We start from the raw sequence: 21,216 nt of genomic DNA, 5'->3' as shown, positions 1-21,216 counted from the left end.
AATGCAAAGGTCTCAAGAAAATCAAGGGAACATCTAAACTATATACAGGGGCCCAAAAAAAAATTTACGGGAAGGCAAAAAGAATTGCACTACTTAAAAAAAAAATTAAAACTAATAATAAAAATACTACGACACTAGCGTAATACTCTTCCAGTGAGAGGATCGCGTGGACGCAATTGGCGCCCACCCCCACCGTGACCAGGTACCAAATGGTCATTATTACTACCGTCCAAGTTCTCGTGACACACGTCACTATCTTGTAGACTATTGTCCTCCCGCTCTTCATAGGTTTTTAATTGAGATACATGGTACGTACCATACAATACCTTTTTACTGTCTAGCGTTTCAAGTTTATAAGTATGAGCACTCAACTTGCGCAAAATACGGAAAGGACCATCATATTTACTGGCTAACTTAGCCGCGAAGTTATCCACAGCCTTGGAAAGATAATGGGTTTTTCTCAGTACTAACTGACCCTCAGAAAATTCCAAATGCCTATGGTGCCTATCATAGTAGGTCTTTTGTTTAATTTGAGCCTGCCTTAAGTTGTCCTGAGCAGTTTCAACGGCTTTTTGTACCCGTGATAAAACTCTAAGGCCATAACATTTCTGTGTTTCAACATCAAGATAATCATCAGGATTTTTCCCAAAAAGCACATCTGCAGCGGTTCTGATCTCCCTCCCAAACATTAGCATTGAAGGACTAAACTTAGTAGATTCTTGAGTGGCGCTTCGAATGGCCATTGCTAATTGTTGTAGACACATGTCCCAATCCTGCTGATTATCTTCGACAAAGGAAGCGATCATTGTACCAATGGTACGGTTAGATCGTTCCGTGGGGTTACTCTGGGGGGAATACACGGAAGTAAACCGTTGTTTCACGCCTAACGTTTTTAATACCCTATTTAACATCTTGGAAGCAAATTGTTTGCCGTTGTCTGAGACGACGCACGAAGGTAACCCGAAGCGACTGAACACATCGTCCACTATATGCTTGACGATAGGTTTAGCGGTGGCATTTCGAAGTGGGAAAATTTCAACCCACTTGGTTAAATAGTCTGTGATAACTAAAATAAACTTATGCCCTCTCTTGCTACGGACGAAGGGACCTTTCAAATCCATAGAAATAACCTCGAAAGGTTCTACAATCTCACTCGGCTTCATAAGGCCGGCAGGTAACTGCGGAGAAACTTTGTGCTTTTGACACACAATACAGGATTTGCAGTACTTGAGGACGTCGAAGGTTAACCCTACCCATATATACTGGTTCCTTACGCGCGTTAATGTCTTTTTAGTGCCGAAATGACCGGCCGAAGGGAGGTCATGACATATATGTAAGATTCGGGGTTTTAGAGAATCTGGGACCCAAATGCGGAAGCCATCCCACCCGTTAGAACCTAACTTACCTATGTCCTTAAAAATAATACCCTCCCTAAGTTCGCATTGAGGAGCCTCCACCTCAATAAAGTCGTTTAGTAGCTTGTCAGGGGGTAATGTTCCTGTTTCTAAGAAAACCTTGAGGGGTCCCAATTTTGGGTCTCCCTCTTGTGCCTTAATGATCTCTGTTTTGTCAAAAATAATTGACGGTTTGGCGACGGAAATAGCCGACACCTGTCCTTCGAGAAGGGGTGGTTCACATGGAAACCCCGTAGAATGGTTAGGACCAATGGTCTCACTAGGGGCATCCTCCTCGTATACCCGAGATAACGCGTCAGCGACTGGGTTGTCCTTTCCCGGGACGTGGATAATACTAAATTCGAAGGCCTGAAGCCGTGTGTTCCACCTGGAAAATTTTCCAGTCGGGTCGGGTGCCGTATGCAACCACCTGATGGCGCTGTGGTCGGTGTACACCTGAAATTTAGTTCCTTCGACATACGGGCGGAATTTCTCCACTGCAAACACCACTCCCAATATTTCTCTCTCTGTAGTTGAGTATTTACGCTCAGCGTCGCTCAAAGACTTACTGGCGTACTGGATTACGTGTTTACGCCCATTTATTACTTGCGAAAGAACAGCACCCAGTCCCACATTGGAGGCGTCCGTGTGAATAACAAACGGATAGCTAAAATCAGGGGTACTTAGAATCGGGGCTAAACACAGGTTCTCTTTAAGAGTATTGAACGAAAGTTCCTGTGCTTCTTTCCAGTGCCAGCGAATGTCTTTGTGTAGCAAGTGATTGAGTGGGCTTGCCACTTTAGAAAAATTCTTAACGAACCGGCGATAATACGACGCCATGCCGAGAAACCTGCGAAGCTGACGTATATTTTTAGGCGTGGGGAAGTTTTTCATAACCTCGGTTTTGTCCGGGTCTACCATGAGACCTTCGTGTGAAACAATGTGACCTAGAATTTTGGCCTGTTTCTGGCAAAACTGGGTTTTTGAAGCCTTTACAGTGAGGCCTGCCTTCATAAGGCGGTTAAACACCTCCTCGAGAGTACGAAGATGCGTATCGAAATCGCCTGAGGCGATGATCAAATCATCTAAGTAAGCGCATACCCCCATCGATGACATGTCTAAAAACAAATTATTTACCATGCGTTGAAACGTCGCAGGTGCATTCGTTAATCCAAACATTAACACCTTGGGTCTAAATAGCCCCCTATGGCAAACGAATGCCGCATAATCGCGGTGGGCTTCGTGGAGTCCCACTTGCCAGTAACCGCTACGCATGTCAAGGGTGGTAATATAATTTGGCTTATGTATTGACTCTAGGATGTCATCGATTCGGGGCAATGGATAAGCGTCCCTTCGAGTAACAGAATTTAGCCCTCTATAATCAGAGCACATCCGCCATTTACTTTCGTCTTCTATGCCATCCGAGGGTTCTTTCTGTTTATCATCTAATAAATCGTCTTTCTTGCTAACTAGCAAAACGGGACTGGCCCATGGGCCATTGCTGGGCTCAATAAAACCCTGCGCTAACATATCATCAATAATTTTATCAATTATGGAACGCTTGGCGGGTGAGAATCGATAAGGGGCTTTTGAAATTGGTAGGCTGTCGCCAACGTCAATGTAGTGTTCTACCGTTTTTATATGACCTGGTACGGTTGAAAAGATTGTCTGGTATTTATAAACCAATGATTCTAATGAATTTAATTGCTGCGGATCTAAAGGAGCACTCCCCAAGGCTTTCTTTATGCCTTCAGTATCAACGAAATCTTTCTCAGATGCCAAGCTACAAATACGAGCTTGCCCACAGAAATCAAGTAGAGGGGATTTATGGGAAATATTATCGGGTAAACAAAAGCTACTTTTTCCGAAATCTACGGTTAAGCCTACATGGCCAATGAAATCCCTCCCTAAGATACAGGCGTACGATAAATTTGAAACATACACGGCTTCGAATTCTACAGTCTTTTGGGGTAAACAAATAGGTACCCTAACAGTTCCTTCGGTTGCCAATAAGCTGCCGTCGCTCTGACGTAACGCTAAAGTTTCATTTTTAGTAACGTAACCCTGGGCTTCTAGAAGCGGTTTTAAATTACTACAAAGAAGGGTGTTGGTGGATCCATTATCTAATAAGGCTAAACAAGGGGTGGATCCTAACAATATTTCAACGAAATCTTGTTTTCCCACTTTTAAACTAGGGGGTGCAAAAGATGACGTAATCCCCGTGTTAGCCTCACTCGTTTCTATTGTATGGACGCGGGCCGGACCGCTGCTTGGGTGGTCCCGCCCTCTCTCGCGTTTCCCGAGGTAGAGTTTCTCTTTTTCTTATCGGGACAAAAGGGCCTAGTGTGACCCACGCGCTCGCAACCATGACAAGTGACGTTAGGGTTAAAGTAAGCGCTACGTCCCTGAGAGCTATTCGCGCTATTGGAATTGACTTGGGGCGCCTTATTGCTAGATTGATATTCATTATGAGATGGCATCTTATTGGGGACACCAACAAACTGGTTGTAATTTGACCTAGGGTTCTGGAATGGTGCTTTACTAGGTTGCATAATAGGGGGATTAGTTGCCCTTGGGGCTTTAGCCCTATTGTTTTTATTTACTGAGCGTTCAATAGTGTACGCGTCATCTAACAAGGCTCGGACATTTAAGTATGCCTTTGTCGATAAATAAGGGTGTATGTCTTCCCTAATATTTCGTAGCGTTAATCTAACTTCTTCATCATCTGATAAAGGGATGCTCAACTGTCGAAATAATTTCTGTAACGCCTCCGCGTATTCACTAACTGTCTCCTGATGTCGTTGAACTCTATCGTAAATTTTGTCCCTGATAATATCATCCTGGGGTTTACGATGAAAACTGGCGTTAAAGGCGTTCTCAAACTCATCAAAAGACCTGAATGGTTGATTAGCGTAATACCAATCTAGAGCTGGGCCGTCTAACAAGGACGGTAACCATTGCTCTAGAAAAACTACATCTGGGACCTTATTAGTTAGCCTCATTTGTTTAACTTTACGTAGAAAGTCACGAGGTCCAGGGTCAGTGGGCTTACCGTGATAACAAGGCGCAGGTAACGGATTTGAATATACAAAGGGGACACTCGACATTGTCGGTTGACCCTGGTTATAACCTGCTGCTCCACCAATCTGAGTGGTGGCGCTACTAACCGAACCTGAAGGAAACTGGTTACCAGTATAGAAGGGGGTATTTCCTACAGCTCCCAAAGGAGAATTTACGCTCGCTTGGGGTACAAAAGGTGCTGCATTTACATTGGGTGGAAGGCTTGAATTAGCCTGGGCAGAAACATTTTGGTTCGCCGTGGGCGGTCCATTAGAAATAGCCCCTACTTGAGGAGGCACAATAGGCACACTCTGATTATGAATATTAGGCACACTCGAATTTAAAAGTTGCGCGCTTGGCGCGGTTACTGATTGGCTTGGTATGTTTACCACACTAGGAGCGCTACCGGAAGTGGCGTTATTAGCGAAACTACCCTGAATGGTGGTCAAAGCTATCTGCATTTGCTGTTGTTGGGTGCTCAATTGGGCTATTTGATCCATTAAGTTTTGCAAAAGATTGCACGGTATGGTGATTGTATTGGCACTACCTTGAGTCAAAGGGGGTGAAATAACACTAGTATTTCCCGCAGGTAGGTTACCCGCCACATTGCCAGAGGCACTAACATTTGTAGTAATAGATTGGTTATTACTCTGATTATTGGAGTTAGCCATAGCTAAAGGTTGATTATTATTAATTGGAGGATTTATCGGCACGTTAGTTAACGCATTACCCGATGCATTACGCGTGGGTGAACTATTTCGAGAAGTTTGGGGACTATGAGAAATAGGCATTATTGCGCAAGAGTTTCTATTAGTGCGGTTAATATAACGGTCGGCACGAGAACTTTTACCAATCTCTATATCTCGTTCAGCAAAACGAGTATATGGATTATTCATGAAATACAACTATTGATTCCTATCTTACTAACCAACAAAAGGTTAAACAAGGTCTACACAGCCTGGAAGAGCAAAACGAGAGAAAAAAAAAATTTCAAGGGAGAGTAACACACAAAAGGTGAAACTAAAAAAAATCAAGGGAAGATAACACACATAAGGTGAAAACCCAAATTTCCTAAACCGACAATAGCGGCGTAAATAATGCTCCTCAGACAGTATTGAGACCTCCGATTTCCTCCTTTACTTAACTAGCATGGCCATGGCCAAAAAAAAATTCCTCCCATTCTTTACTAACATAATAAACAAAAACAAAAATAAGGTATCCCGGACGCTGACCCCCAATTTGTCACGCTTTTTACTATAGATTCCGGGTTTCGCATCACTTTCACTATTGGGGTGAGCGATTGGTACGTTATAATGAGAATATGTCTAGGGGTATAATTGAAAAGTCGATAATGAGGTTGTCAAAGCAGTTTAGTTTAATCTTAAACTAATCATAATCTATACACTAATAATACTAAAACATTAATTGTTACCTAATTCTTAACTAAAATACCTACAATACCTAAAGCTTCCATGGAAGATAACTAAACCTTGGCCAAGTAAAAATATAATTAGCTATGGGAATAAACCCAGTGATCATGTATGAAATTAAATATTGAAATAACAAAATAAATTAATATTATGGGAATAAACCCAGCGATCATGCATTAAATCAAATAGTTACATAACAATGTAGATTAATAGTATAACAGGTTTAACTAATATTGTGGTAATAACCAGAAACCATAAAGTTATAAAAATTAAACCACCAAGGTGGGTACGATACTGATTTGGAAGATGAGCCATGGGGTTGTCCAATATTCGTCAGGATCGTTGATCTCTAGATGAGCGTCGAGGTTCTCTCGAATTAGTCCAAATTAATTAGCCGCACATTCCGCGGTCACCATCATTTTAAGAAACGAGTCTTTGCGGTGTTTAATTTTAAACATTATCCTGACGCGCACAAATAACGAGGCAAGTTACAGGATTACCGCAATGAAAGAACAACGGTTTGCCGCGCGGAGTCGTACTTGTTCGCGGCCCCGATTTGGGCACAGGGCTAATAAATTAGCCAGGTTTCGGCTCTCGGACCCGAGGTCACTAGAACGTCTTTCACGTTGCTCGGCGTAGCCCAATCTCTCTTTTTTTCTACTTTCTTCTTTTTAAGTTTCTCTACTTTTTAGTTCTGTTTAATCGGAAACTTTCCACGATGGTAACTTCCCCCGTGATGGGTAAACTCTATGCTTTCCATTCGTCCCCGGTGGTAACTGGGGCTTTTCCACGTTTTACAAACACTCTTTCAAATATACTTAAAAATACACTCTTATACAAATACAATGACAAAACTAGTAAGCTCCAAAATATCTTTTCAAAGTTTGACAACCTCAAGTTTCTAGGATTTTCTTACAACAAAAAGGGATTCGGGTGAAGGGTCAATCGCTCCGCCCATGTGTGTTATCAGATGATGTTATTTTTGCTAGAAGGAAAAGGGGAACCGGTATACCCCAAGCCCTCTAGCACGTCATCACGGGGCCAACCCCTCAATAAAGTGAACGACCAGCGTTTTATTGAATAGGTGGACCCCACGTAGGATAATTAGTGTAACAAGTTTCAATTAAAAAGAAAAATTAATATCTGATCCTTCAGACAAGTGATAACCTCAGTCTTATCGATACTTTTTAGGTCTTGATTCTAATCAAGACATTTTTGATTAATTATATTGGCATCTCTGTGGGTTCCTGAATCGAACTGAAGCTTAATACAGTCTGCAGTTGTAGATGGAGGTTGGATTGCGCATGTCACAAATGACTGGCAACACTTGTATTTTCGCACTGTATTTTATTTTCACGCACAATTTGTCACGAGACTATAAGCAGTCTGGTCCTTTTTAATTCAAGAAGTGGGGGGTTACTGGTCCTGGGTACCAGTTTATTAATTGCAAATCTATTGGAGAACAAAGGCTGGCTGGGACCAGTCCTGAGACCAGTTTATTATTTAGGACACTAGGGGGGGGTTACTGGTCCTGGGTACCAGTTTATTAATTGCAAATCTATTGGAGAACAATGGCTGGCTGGGACCAGTCCTGAGACCAGTTTATTATTTAGGACACTAGAGGGGGGGGGGTTTACTGGTCCCAAGGACTAGTTTAAAAATTACGCTTATTTCCCAGCCTGACTATAAGACGCGAAAATTGCTTTTGCCCAGCCCCATAGTACCAAAAGTGAATAATCTTGAAGTAAGTAAGATTTTTATAAAAAAGAAAATGTTTAAATTTTAAATTTCAGAATTCCACGAAGGAAGAATTAACAATTGGAGTATGTGTTCTTACAATTCCTTTTCTGCCGGCTGCCAATCTATTTTTTCCCGTTGGTTTCGTGGTCGCTGAAAGGATACTATATACACCCAGGTAAGACAAATTTAAAGAAACCCACACAAATATTAGGAAAAGGGAAAAAAAATCACGTCGGATTATTACGTAATGGGAAACCGTATGGAACAACCTCTTAAAGGCTCCTTGGTCAAAAAAAAAAAAAAAACTTTTCTTCAATACTCCATTCAATAAAACCCGAGGCGGATTAATAGGTAATGTTAAACCAATATGAGAAAAAAGAAAGTAGATCCAGTCAAGAGGGGATACCTTGAAAACGTTCTCTGGTTAGAATTTCTATTGAAAAAAAAGGGGGGGGGGGTTTACTTTGAGCTTCAATGAATTTTCTAAATAAGGATTTTTTCCATGAAAAATTCCACGAATAAAAAATATAAAATGTTAAAAAACTTTTTTTGCCTTATTAAAGGTAAGGTGACACGATAGTTTAAAATCCAAAATATTAAAGTCACTGATTCAAATATAAAATTTTAAAAGATATATAGTTTATATTAGTACCTAAAATTTAAATTTGCAAACTTTCCTTTCAAAAACGAATATTTCGAGAAAACTCTTGAAAATTATCAAGCTTATACATTCAGGAAAGTGTTTGAAGTTTATTTTTGCCGCTTACACTTTGGGGGTGGGGATTGGGGAGACCTTTGAATAATTCGGCAGAATTTAAGCCGAAAACCAGCTACTTTTGTAAGAGCAGAGTCTTCCGGAAATATTCGACGCAGTTTCGTGTTTGAGGACCTAAAAGCCACGCCGGGGAGAGGGTGCTGTTTAATTAAGCATCATCGAGCATTAACAAGTTAACGAGACGCTGATAAACTGGGACGCGCGCTTGTCGCGACAACTTAACATACGTCAAACACCTGATGTAGCCATGGAAACCAAAAACACCCTATTCAACACCTCCACGCGAAGAGAAAGACTCGAGTTATTAACACTATGAATATTAATCTAGAAAGAATTAGGCGCGCCTTCATTCCCAACCCAAATATACTTAAAAATAAACAGATTTATTCCCCTACAGTTATTATTCTTGGATAAACTAAATTAATTCGGAATTAATAAAAGCTCGTGAATCTGGCGCGCGCGCGAGCGACTAAAAAAGAGGTCGGATACTAGTCGAGTTTCAAAAGGGATTCTAACGGTGGTTTACTTTGATTTCTGACAAGTGTCCGGGCCCTCTGCAGACCGGCTAAATAGGGTGGAAGAGTGTCGAAGCGCGCGCGCTTCCAATTTTCCCGCCAAGTTGAAAACACCCACGCGCCGCGTGAAAATTAACGCGCGAGATATTTATGTCACGCGCCAAAAAACCTTTTAAACAGATTGGATAGTTGAGCCGTGACGTAAAGAATATAGGCGTGGTTTACTCCATTATCATTTTAAACGCGTTAGACGAAGGGGGAATCTTTGCCCATATTTTAGGCGTAATTATTAGAATTTTATTATAATTAAATTACCGGGCGTTAAATTAAGAATAATCAGAGAGATAAACTACCACCACACCTTGAAGTATGTCCCCAAAGGAGGCGGCCCTCCAAGTATACTTTGTCAAACCTGAACTATAAAGTACCGCTCCTTAACTTTTGGATAATTAGTTCGCGTCAGTTCAGTTCATTAAGTTTCGAGGTACCGCGTCCGATCGGCATTAAATCACTTTTATAACAACTTCGCCTTGATTAACTTCTACTTCTTTTACACGCAGCAAGGTCGGTCCTTCGTAAATGCCTTTAAACGCGCTGACAAGTCACCTCGTCACCGCTTATAGTCTCTCTCAATCTAACCTGACACTTGTATATTAAGAATGTGAAGGATTGAGCCTACTTTAATAGCGCTGCCAAGTTAGAAAATGCGCGTGCGGAGCTCCACGAGCTTAATTACGAATACGCGCTGGTCTTGGGGGTGGGAGGGGGGGTGGTGGAATGAGGCGGATGAATTCTGGTAACAGCTCGCGCGCCGCTTAAAAGCGCTCGAAAGCAAGCGCTTAGCGGCCTTGACGAGCGCCCGTCAGCCCGCCAGCTGATGAGTAAATGAATCTAGATTTATGTTCCTATCGAAGTGATTCATTAAGAACCGGGGGTTCACAATATTTCCCCCCACTAAGAAGGGATTCCCCCAACATTCAGGGTTCATACAACTTTTGGAAAACCGATTTCCAGAACCCTGAAATTGCATTGGAAATTAATTATATATTATAATTAGTTTAAAACTGGAATTTTATTATAATTATAATTACTTTAGTATTATTTTTAAAATTTTAATAATAATTTTTCGGATGAAGGAAGCAAACTTCCAGGGGCAAAATACTACATGCATTTTCCCATAGCCCCTGTAGAAAAGCTTCACTGCCGACGTTCGGTGTATTAATTATATTTTTAAACAAATAATAATAATAATTATTTTAAATAAAATCCACAAAGAATAAATAAATAAAATAAATAAAAGGGTTAAAACTGGGCGTGCAAATTTAATTTAAAAAAAGTAAAAGCTTTTGGAAGGCATTAAAAATTACTTTGCATGAAGTTGAAACTCCCAAATTCGCGGGACTATTCAAAATCCATTAGGAGAAGGAAAAAGGGAAACTTTTAAAAGGGCGAAATAAACTTTTCGTTGTGTTGTTTTTCCCGACCATGATTACCTTGTATTAAATTCAATCCAACCATAAATAAAATAAATAAATATACTACAGAATAATTTAGAAAAATAATGATTTAAATATTTAATCTATTTAAAACTGTTGTTGTAAGTTGCTTTATTTTAAAACGCACGACGCGACTTTTAATTTAATTTTAAAACTTTTCTAAAAAGGATTAATTGTTCCACCATGCAAAGTTCCCAAAAATTCTAAATGGCCCAGGGCTATATATCTATATATATATTGAATACAAAGGGGGTAATCACTAGAAGGAATTAATAATAGCGAATACCCCCTCGAATAAGTACAGTGCATTATTATTAATGTTTTTATATTAATTTCGGCGTGTTTCAGCATCGGTTACTGCATCCTGGTTGCCAGTGGAATTCGCGAAATTACGCGTCGACAGAATTTTGGCGCGCTTTGTCTGGCGCGGACGTGCGTCGCCATTTTAGTGGCGTTGCTATGGTTACGAAGCGTCAAGAGGAACGAGGATTGGACCAACCGAGAATCCTTATTCAGGTAAAGAAAGACGCAATTTAATTTATTTAATTAAAATTTTAATATTAAAAATAAATCCGAAATTGAAAATAAAAAAAAATAAATGATAAAGTTTAATTGAAAAGTTCCTTTTTGGGGTATATAGGAGGGTTGGCGAAAACCAATAACCGGTGATGTATCGATTACGTCACTTAACGTCAACCAACTAGGAAAGCCAAACTTCCAAAAAATAAGGAGATATCTTTGGGGGTCCCCCTGACTAGAGGTTTTCTATTTTTTTGGCGGGCTTATAACTAGGGACTTCCTATATATATATCCCCTAGGAGAATTGTGTGGAAATATTCGCTTGGGTGTGGATTTCCGCGAAATTCCTTTGCCACCAAAAAAAGGGCTTGGGGGTCTTGAGGGCCCGTAACCCCCTTCGACGTCTTAAAAGCTGTCAGGAATTCGCTGAGATCGAAAAGAAAAATAAAATAAGGAAAAAAAGAAAAAACATTGAGAAAGTTGTGTGAAATCCAAGTTCACAGTTTTTTTTTTTTTTTCCTTTTTGGCGCCTTAAGACCTCTTCCTTTTTTCTTTTTTTTTTTGCTTTCTCGCGTCTCTTTCAAACCCAAAGTGTTAATGAAAAGAAAGCTAAAAAGGGGTGGTTTTCCTTGCACCCGTATCCCCGGTTAAACTCACTTCCCCTATTTCCCATTCATTACATCGGTTAAAACGAATAAAATGAAAAAAAGGAAAAGTAGCGCGTGCTCGATTTTCACGCGCGATTCTCGTTCAACTTATAACCGTTAATATAGCGAAGGTTATACCGAATATATTTCAAGTCCCACTTTCCCCCGTATCGGATACATTCCCTAAAATAAAGCGAATAGAAAATATAGAGCGCGTGCTCGATTCCCGTTCGGTTTTAAAGCTTTAATAAAGCCAAGGCTATTCGAATAGATTTCAAATGCATCCATCCGTAGTATCGCTTCATTCACCGGGGTAACCTGGGAACAGACCCTTACGGGGAGTAATGGCCGGTGGCAGCCTTTGACCGCGTCAAACTCAAAGGGAGGATAACGAGGGGTGCTATTACTCCGGTTACGAACTTAAAGTAGCCCAAGGTGCGCCGCATTTTCCGCTTGGATTTATGGTGTTTAAATGGAAGGCCAGCTAGTGACCGGTCGGTACACTTCTAAAGACTTTTAAAGGTTAACTTTGACAGCATCCGATTCTGGTCCTAAGAAAACTCTGCTGGGAATTTATCTTTATCAAAGTTGTAGACACCTATATACCGGCGTTAGTTCAATGAAAAGATTGAAAGGGACCTTTTAAACCCCCCCCCCGATGGTCAAAAGGTCAACCATTTGACCTTTTATAAAAATCTATAATTTAAAGTCCTTGAAGTCGAAGATATTTATTTATCTTTTTAATATTAAATTAGAATTTTGTATTTTAAACGCGCGATGCAGGTCTGGTTTGAGGAGCAGTCCGGATAACGCCAAAGTCCATTACAACTTTGCTAATCTCCAAAAAGACAACGGGCAAACTGAATCGGCAATTGCCCATTATCGCAAAGCTCTAAAGTAAGTTGAAATTTCAAAATTCTCTCCCTAAGAAAATATAGCTTAAGTACGCGCTGTATAGAAAGCATTACAAGATATTTTAGCATTGATAAATTAAGCTTAATCTTGACGTTAGAAGTATAGATAGATATACAAGTTCCTCTTGGAGCAAATGTCCTTATAGCATGGCGTTGAATTGCTTAGCAAACAGACAGACGGGGTTTGGTTTTGGGGCAGAACGTCTTTTGTGGCAAAAGCAAATAATATTCCAGTTGAGGTCTTACTTAGCCGATGATGGTCAAGGCGGAAGGGAAGGCGGAACAGAACTGAATTCGCGATAAGTTTCTTTGGATTTCGAAAAGGGCAGATTAAAGAAGAAAGGAAAATTCCCTATTCCTTGTTTTCGAAAGGTTTACTTAGGTTTCGCTAATTGCGATTATTACGAGCCGATCCATTATCTTTGCGCTAAAAGAATTGGCGGCTATAGTTTGAAAAACAATGCTTCGAATTATATTCGATAAATACGGTGCTGCGGGCCTTTTCTTCTTTCTTTATTTATTGTTTAACCGCGCGCATGCGCTTTGTTTCTCTATAAATGATAAAAACAAATTCACGTGATTCTGAGTCAACGCGCGTGCTCATTAAAAAAAATAAAAAATAAAATTGAAATCTCGTGAAAAATAAAAGTTACGTTTATAAAATTAAATTCACCCGACGAATGTGAATGCACGTGACTTAAGAAAAATTTGAAATCTCGTGAAAAGAATTAAGTTGATTTCACGCGCCCAATGTGAATACGCGTGACTTTTGATAGAAACAAAATGAAATCTCGTGAAAAGAATTAGCGTTTTCTCACACCTCAACGTTACGCGTCTAATTATAACTAAAATAAATTTAAAAGGAGGTGTTTTTGAGTGTGCATGGCGTTCTATTTCCAGGCCCAAAATTGGCGTAACCCCCCCCCCCCAATTAGAAGCGCGGTCGGCGCGTGAGTTTCAACAAAATATAGCGTAATACATTTTGGCTTCGGCCGCGATTAGAGCTCGGCATTTTCGATCAATTATCTACTTTATTTTATCTTTATCCATACCCGAAAATTATCCACAGAACTTACATGTTAAATCGTATTATAATCCGCAAATTTGTTTATAAATAATCGGTTATCCACCAATTTGTGGATAATTGATCGAAAATGCCGAGCTCTAGCCGCGATAATCTAATTTAAAAAGTCTAGATTCGGAAATAAAAGTGAAGTGTATACACGACGATGAAAGCAGGCTGGGGGCTGCACGCCGAAGGCGCAAAAATCTACCAGTTACAGGGCACGCAGCTACTTGTTTTTGAAAATATCGATTTCGAGACTGAACAAGGCTTCTATTCGCAAATGTATCGGCCCCTAGTAACTTTTAGGATAAAAGGGGAGCAGGGGGGTGAAAGAGAGAGAGAGGTGAAATTTGAGAAGGGGGTCCCCCCCCCCGCTAAAAAGTATAGTGATACACTCCCGCATCGCTTGTAATACAAATAACATTCAACTCGAAACCCAATCCACTCAACCCAACTTTTCAAGTGCACTCGATACTTGGCAATCACAGCCAAAGTTACAACTTCGGAAAATACATAAATATACCACGACGTGTTTAATATTATCGAGTAACAATGACACTGCGAAGAAGTAATTATTAATTTGTCCTTGGTAATTTAAACCAAATACAGCTAGAAATTACCCTAATTTACTAAAGTCAATCCAAATACAGCTAGAAATTACCCTAATTTACTAAATTCAATCCAAATACAGCTAGAAATTACCAAGCATTTACTAAAGTCAAACCAAATACAGCTAGAAATTACCAAGCATTTACTAAAGTCAAACCAAATATAGCTAGAAATTACCAAGCATTTACTAAAGTCAAACCAAATACAGCTAGAAATTACCAAGCATTTACTAAAGTCAAACCAAATACAGCTAGAAATTACCAAGCATTTACTAAAGTCAAACCAAATACAGCTAGAAATTACCCAGATTTACTAAACTCAAACCAAATACAGCTAGAAATTACCCAGATTTACTAAACTCAAACCAAATACAGCTAGAAATTACCCAGATTTACTAAACTCAAACCAAATACAGCTAGAAATTACCCTAATTTACTAAATTTAAACCAAATACAGCTAGAAATTACCGTAGTTTACTAAAGTCAATCCAAATACAGCTAGAAATTACCGTAGTTTACTAAAGTCAATCCAAATACAGCTAGAAATTACCCTCATTTACTAAATTCAAACCAAATACAGCTAGAAATTACCCTTAAAGTCAATCCAAATTGTACAGTAATCGCGCTCAAGATACGGATATTAAATTTATAATGCATAACTTTCAGACTAGAAGGATTCATACCATTTACACAAGGAGACCTGACCTTTGATCCCCCAGGTCTCCTAGTGTAAATGGTATGAACACTCCTAGCCGGAAACCTATACGTACCGTTCGGCCAACCAATTTATTTTCAGGTTTAAAATTTTCTTACTAATTGTCTATAATAGACTTGATTAAAAATTAATTAGGCGAACTTGACCGGCACTCGAGTGTATAATTAAAGAAGAGAGCTAGCTATAAAATAATTAATCCTTATCAGCTATCGAAACCGGCTCGAATTACTGATGAAGGGAGGTGAGGGGAGGGAAGGCGCAAACTCAATTAATATTAGTATATTTATTAAGCAATTAAACGGGCGTCCGAGTAAAACAAGCTTGTAATATCCAATTGGGGAACATTCATCAAACTCGCCTTGCGAATTAAATATAGACAGCATGGATTAGTTATAAACCAACCTGGGCTGTGGCTCTCGGTCGTCAACCGGAGAAGGCACTAGAGTTATAGAGGACGGAAATACGATCCGCCTTATACAATAACTGCCAACTGACATTGACTTCGGAGTTCGGACACGCCCCCCCCCCACCAACATCCCATCACCAAAATTCCGCCGAATTAAATGAAAATATCAGAGCGGATTACTTAAATACGTATTGAACACTAAATTTCAAATTCATCCCAGTTGGAATATACCTTGCCGTTAAGGACGGGATCCCCTTTTGAATATTATTGATAGGTATTGCAAATTCGGGATGGAAATTGAAGCATTAACGATAGACTAGTCCATTGGGGGAAGCTCATAAATCAGCGAAACGCCTTTGCATCGCATCGCGTGCCAAATCAATCATAATAAAGTAAGATGCGCTCCCCTCTCCGCCTTTGGACTCGCCGTCAACTAAAACTGTCCCTCCAATTCAACCTTAATCCGTATTTAAATACAGAATCTAGGAGTTATCGACAGCCTCACTTGGCTGCCCGCCCTAAGGAAATGTCTCAAAAATGAACTACATTTTAAACCCAAAGATTTTGTTTATATTGTTTTAAAGGGAAATTGGAATTATGCTAAAGTTCTCTGATACTTCTGAAGCCGTAGAACATATTTCACACCTCTAAGCCTATTTTTTGAAATAATAAGGTTTCGCAATATTACGGGGCTTCAATGAATAAATTAAATTAAACTCAACAGATTCTTCAAAAATAGAAAAAAAAAAAATATTAAAATTATATATTTTTTTAATTTCCACGCGACATTTCCCGCCTTTTTCAATGAAGACTCGCGCGCGCCATGATAATATCATATGGCGGGATGCGGCTGGCTCGCGCGCGCGCGACACCACCAATTTGGCGCCAAAAGCAGACAGCGCGCGAGCTACAAAATTATAGATTATTTCAACCAAAAAATGAAGCGCGAGCTTAGCCAGTTGCTTTATATTTAAATAACATCGGTACTGACTAAAGGTGGGGAGGGTTTCGCTCGAAAATGGTCTAATTTGTCGGAGCTTGAATTCCAAATGAGAGAAGGCATTAAGAAAATTTTTGCCCGCCTGCAATTATAAATGCATTTATCCTTAATTAAAAAGATTCGAGGCGGATGTCGTACATACATCTACGCTATATACGACGTACCTACGTAATAAAGCGCGGGAAAATCCAGGGAAAAAATAAATATAATATTCAGTTGGGAATACATAGAAGTGGCGGGTCACGTTTCCAAACTTTTAAATGAGCACGTTGAAATTTTAACCTAAATAAGCTTTACAGAGTTTGTACTTTGAGGCCAAAAGATATACCTTATACAAGTGTTAAAATTAACCAGGAAACTTAAATTTAATGGCTACCTCGAGCAAACATCTTTTAAGATAAATAAAAATAGCCTATTTCGCTAATGGCTCTCGATTTCCACTAACCTTAATTTGCAGTGAAATTAGAGTTAATTCCTCAGTGTTAAAAACATTAGCTTCCGTGTAAAGTAACGTTGTTATAAAAATATATAGCGTTCTTCTTTACCTTCGTTCAAAGTTTTACCGTCAACATATTTTTGACGGCGAAAAATATTTTATAAATATATATGGTTATTTTAGAGTCTTAGAATGGGTTAAAATTTGCATTAAACATTCAACGTCTGTCTCGTTAATTCCCTGCCATTCTAAGACGGTTACTTTCCCCAAAACCTTTAAGCATTATCGAAAAACGGTAGAAGGGGGCCTTCTTGAAACAAACGCGCAAAGTAAACTTTAAGGGCCTGGCGTGGGGCTTTAAAGGAGTATACGTAACCAAGAGTGGGTCCCGTAAATATGGATTATTATAGCGGAGGGCCTCGTATTGGGGAAGAAACGCGTACTACATAGAGAGAAAAAAAAATCGTTAAAACAAAGTTTACTCAAGTTTTTAACAATGTCAAATAAGTTTTGAAAGAAAAAACAAATCTAACCCAACAAACAAAAGAAGTCCTTAAAGAACCCGAATTTGTTTAAAAACACAAAACAGTTTTTGTTTAAGATATAAGTCCCTATATTTTAAATCCATTATTGGGTCAAGACTACTTTCTTTCCCATCAGGTTAAATTAACATTAGGTATTTATCCGCCTTACGTTTGTTACCTCTATTGATTTTAGTATTTTTAATCCAAATGTTGTAATTAAAAAAATTAATTAGAAAGCCGGGTATTTTTTTTTAGTTATATAAATGAAGTTTGAAAAGGCGAGTTATTCGGCGTTAGACACGGATTAAGGTTAGGTTATGCACGCGCGCACGGATATAACTTTTCTCCCCAAAACGCAAAAACTCATTTGCTCGCGAAATAATTAGTGGACCTCGCCGCCTCGCCCGCCCCCCTCCTTTTAAAAATCTACTTATTCGCCGCCGAACAACCTAAGCTAGTCTTGGGGGGGGGAAGAATCTACCGAGGGGACCTTCACTCCGTCGCTATTCGCTTTTAAACCCCTGCAGGTATTATTATAAATGAAAGTGCAGGCACGTGAATTTTATTTTTATAAAAATAGCTCGTGAATTTTATATTTTTTAGAAAACAGCTCGGGAATTTTATATTTTTATAAAACTGCGCGTGAATTTTTCATTCTTATAAAAATCGCTCGTGCATTTCATATTTTTATAAAAATCGCTCGTGCATTTCATATTTTTATAAAAATAGCTCGTGAATTTTATATTTTTATAAAAATAGCTCGTGAATTTTATATTTTTATAAAAATAGCTCGTGAATTTTATATTTTTATAAAAATAGCGCGTGAATTTTATATTTTTATAAAAATAGCTCGTGAATTTTATATTTTTATAAAAATAGCTCGTGCGTTTTATATTTTTATAAAAATAGCTCGTGAATTTTATATTTTTATAAAAATAGCTCGTGAATTTTATATTTTTATAAAAATAGCTCGTGAATTTTATATTTTTATAAAAATAGCGCGTGGCTTTCTTTGAAATTGATGTAAAATTGAGGCGCGCTCTGTTTGTTTCCTCGGATCTAAAAATGCCAGCGCTGTTTTTAACCGAATAGAAATTTTGGTATACCATACCTATATATCTGAAATTTGCGAAGCTAACAGAAGGGGTGTGGTTGAAAAGTCGGAAGGGGGTTTTGTCTCGACTTCTAACCCCCCCCCACCACTACGCTACACCAAGCCACAGCACCGCCTGTCCCCTTTTCCGAATGGGAGGGGGGGGTTTGTAGGCTTCTTTTTCAATCTAATGGGATTTAAGCGTTCTCTCTTAATGACGTTACAGCAGAGCGGACCGAGCCGAGTCAGTCCCGCGGCCCACAAAACTTTCCCGCCGCCTTTTCAAAAGAGAGCTCTCCTCTGCCAGAGAGAGAGAGAGAGTCGACGTTTCGTTTGGGAGAAAAGTTTTTAAAAACATTCATTTTTTACTCCCATTGTTTCGCCCTATTACCAAGTTAAAGGAACGAATTAGTTACTCACGTTAATTAGTTAATTATTAAGTATATTCCCAAAAAGAATAATTAATTTTCGACGTAAATAGGGAATACAGTCGCGTCGATTCATCAACAAAAGTTCATTATTTTCTGGGCTCAAAATTAAATTATTGGAGATGGCTTTTAAAGTTATAATAAAATGGAGGCAATAATTCCATTTGACTGCCGGCAGTGGGCGTATTTTAACGATCTTAAATATTTAATCGCATTAAGAAATCTCCCTGGAGTGCCTTCATCCGATATTGACTCTAATCTAAAATAACTTTTTCCCGCCAAAAAATTTCACTTTTTTCAGTAAGAGTCTGTTAAAGGCGTGAAATTTTGAGTTAAACGCGGGGAATGGGGGGAGGGGAGGGCCACTCGAAATCTAATGGGCAAATTGATAATCGAAATCCAGTTTCCCGGCGTCTCTCTCGGAAGGGGCCCATGCAACCCCCCCGGGGGGGAAGGGGGGATACTCATAGCGGAGGCGGCTAGATGATGACCCGACCTATCAGGGAAAGTCAATAGACAGATTTATCGACTTCTCAAATTATCTCTATTCGAGCGACAATCAATTTTCCATCCCCTAGACCCCCTCCCCCCTTCCATCACCTTTTCTCACTTGGCTCAATATTTCCCGCCATTTGATATCATCTCACGTGAAATAAATTTTCTTTATTTTTAGGTTAGCTCGTGAGTAATATATTTATTTCGAAATTGGGCACGTGGCGCGTGCAGTTATTTTAAGAAAGGCGCGCGCGAGAATTTGTTGGCGCAATTTATTTATTTTTAACCTAAGAAGAAGTAGGCCTACCACGTGACAATATTAATTTAGGGAAAGCCTTTAGCACGTGCGAATTTATTCTATTAATCTTTAGGGAAGATAAAAGGGGGAATTTATAGGCCAGCGCGTGCTCCTAACTAAATGCTAATGCAGACTCGACCTAAAGGAGGGCGGGGGGTGAGGGGGCACGCGCGTGATGGGCGATTTATATTTTAGGCGCAATAGTGGGAGTGTCCGAGAATAGGGTGAAGGGGGGAAGGGGAAGAAGATACATCCCTTAAAGGCGAAAGGATTTAAAAGTTCTTTGGGCAAAAGTTTAAAAGAACCGAGCCCATAAATTATCCAAGCTTGTCCCTTCTCCAAGAGAGAGAATGGCTCTTTCTTTAGAAGGCCCAAAATCATCAGAGAGGTCGGATACTTAAACATCGAAGTGGTTTACGCGTAGAACGGACTTAATTTAAACCAGGCATCCCCTTATTTGAAGGAATTACAGTTTGTCCGACCCCTCACGTTGAAGTTTAGTCTCTTTTTTTGGCCGCAAAGAAAAGAGATCGGCTAGACTTCAAACTTTTAGATTATATACTTATAGAGATTACTTTGGAGCCAAAGTATACGCCCCGCTGAATGAAGTTCATTCTTAAAATGGTCCCGAATTAAACGGGGGTTCCTAAGGGAATCGGGAGCGTTCCAAGAGTAGAGCTCGGCATTTTCGATCAATTATCTACTTTATTTTATCTTTATCCATACCCGAAAATTATCCACAGAACTTACATGTTAAATCGTATTATAATCCGCAAATTTGTTTATAAATAATCGGTTATCCACCAATTTGTGGATAATTGATCGAAAATGCCGAGCTCTATCCAAGAGTGTCCAGGGCCATCCGGGTGACAAATAGAGGATGGACCAATCGAGGATCAAAGAGGGTCTTCTCTTAATATAGAGTCATGGCACCCCGTGATATTTTATCCCCGCATTTAATACTACTTAAAGTAAAGAAATGCCATCGCAGTGGATTGATATCGTGGCGATGGCATTTGTTACAGCGGTTTTAACTTAAGATATCGCCTCACTTAAATTCATTCCCAAAGTATTATTTATTACAAGGGATAATTTAAATTTATTATAATATTCAAATTTGTGTTTTCAAAAGCCGTTATTTTAATAATAAAACAGGGTTCATACAACTTTTGGAAAGCAAATTTCCTTGAGATTTCCAGGTTTTTCCGTCCAGTATATGGAGTAAATGTTAACGAAGGATGGGGGCAAATTGTACTATAACATACTCAAAGGACATCCCCGTATCTCTTAGTTATGAGCTTCCAAAGTTTAGTGTAATGTTAATCCTATGGAGGGGGTTTGTTTGTTTACGTTTTGCTGAATTACTTTGCCCCTGTTTGTCGTGGGCCTAAGTTTTTAGTATCGTTGGATGAGGGACAATTTGGACTATAACATACTCAAAGGGTATCCCCGTATCTCTAATATAAGCAGAGTTATGAGCCTCCAAAGTATAGCGTAATGTTAATCCTATGGAGGGGGGAATGTTTACGAACATTTTTCTTAATTATTCGGCCCCTGTTTGACACAAATTTCCCTGATTTCCATGAAATTTACTAAAAATTGGAAATTTCCCTGAGGTTTTTGTCAACTATTTATTTCCCTGATTTTTCCAGGTTTG

The 21,216-nt window shown here is 39.3% G+C and overlaps 2 protein-coding genes across 3 annotated transcripts in view; one reads left to right on the top strand and one right to left on the bottom strand.

Annotated features, from left to right (window-relative positions):
- Positions 1 to 21,216, top strand: part of LOC149612737 (protein O-mannosyl-transferase TMTC1-like) — an 88,506-nt gene that overhangs the window by 62,120 nt on the left and 5,170 nt on the right. The window contains exons 8-10 of the mRNA XM_089858227.1: positions 7,678 to 7,799; positions 10,759 to 10,926; positions 12,360 to 12,473. Of these exons, the coding sequence (XP_089714353.1) occupies positions 7,678 to 7,799; positions 10,759 to 10,926; positions 12,360 to 12,473 (404 nt within the window). The remainder of the gene's footprint in view (positions 1 to 7,677; positions 7,800 to 10,758; positions 10,927 to 12,359; positions 12,474 to 21,216) is intronic.
- LOC149612738 (prolyl 3-hydroxylase 2-like) overlaps positions 1 to 21,216 on the bottom strand; it is a 155,549-nt gene that overhangs the window by 132,332 nt on the left and 2,001 nt on the right. The window lies entirely within an intron of this gene.

This window comes from Phalangium opilio, unplaced genomic scaffold (genome assembly GCF_054372755.1).
Source record: "Phalangium opilio isolate 3A_F unplaced genomic scaffold, DU_Popi_V2 ptg000232l_1, whole genome shotgun sequence".
Classification (NCBI taxonomy): Eukaryota; Metazoa; Arthropoda; class Arachnida; order Opiliones; family Phalangiidae; genus Phalangium; species Phalangium opilio.
This window is presented reverse-complemented; position numbering and strand designations above follow the sequence as displayed.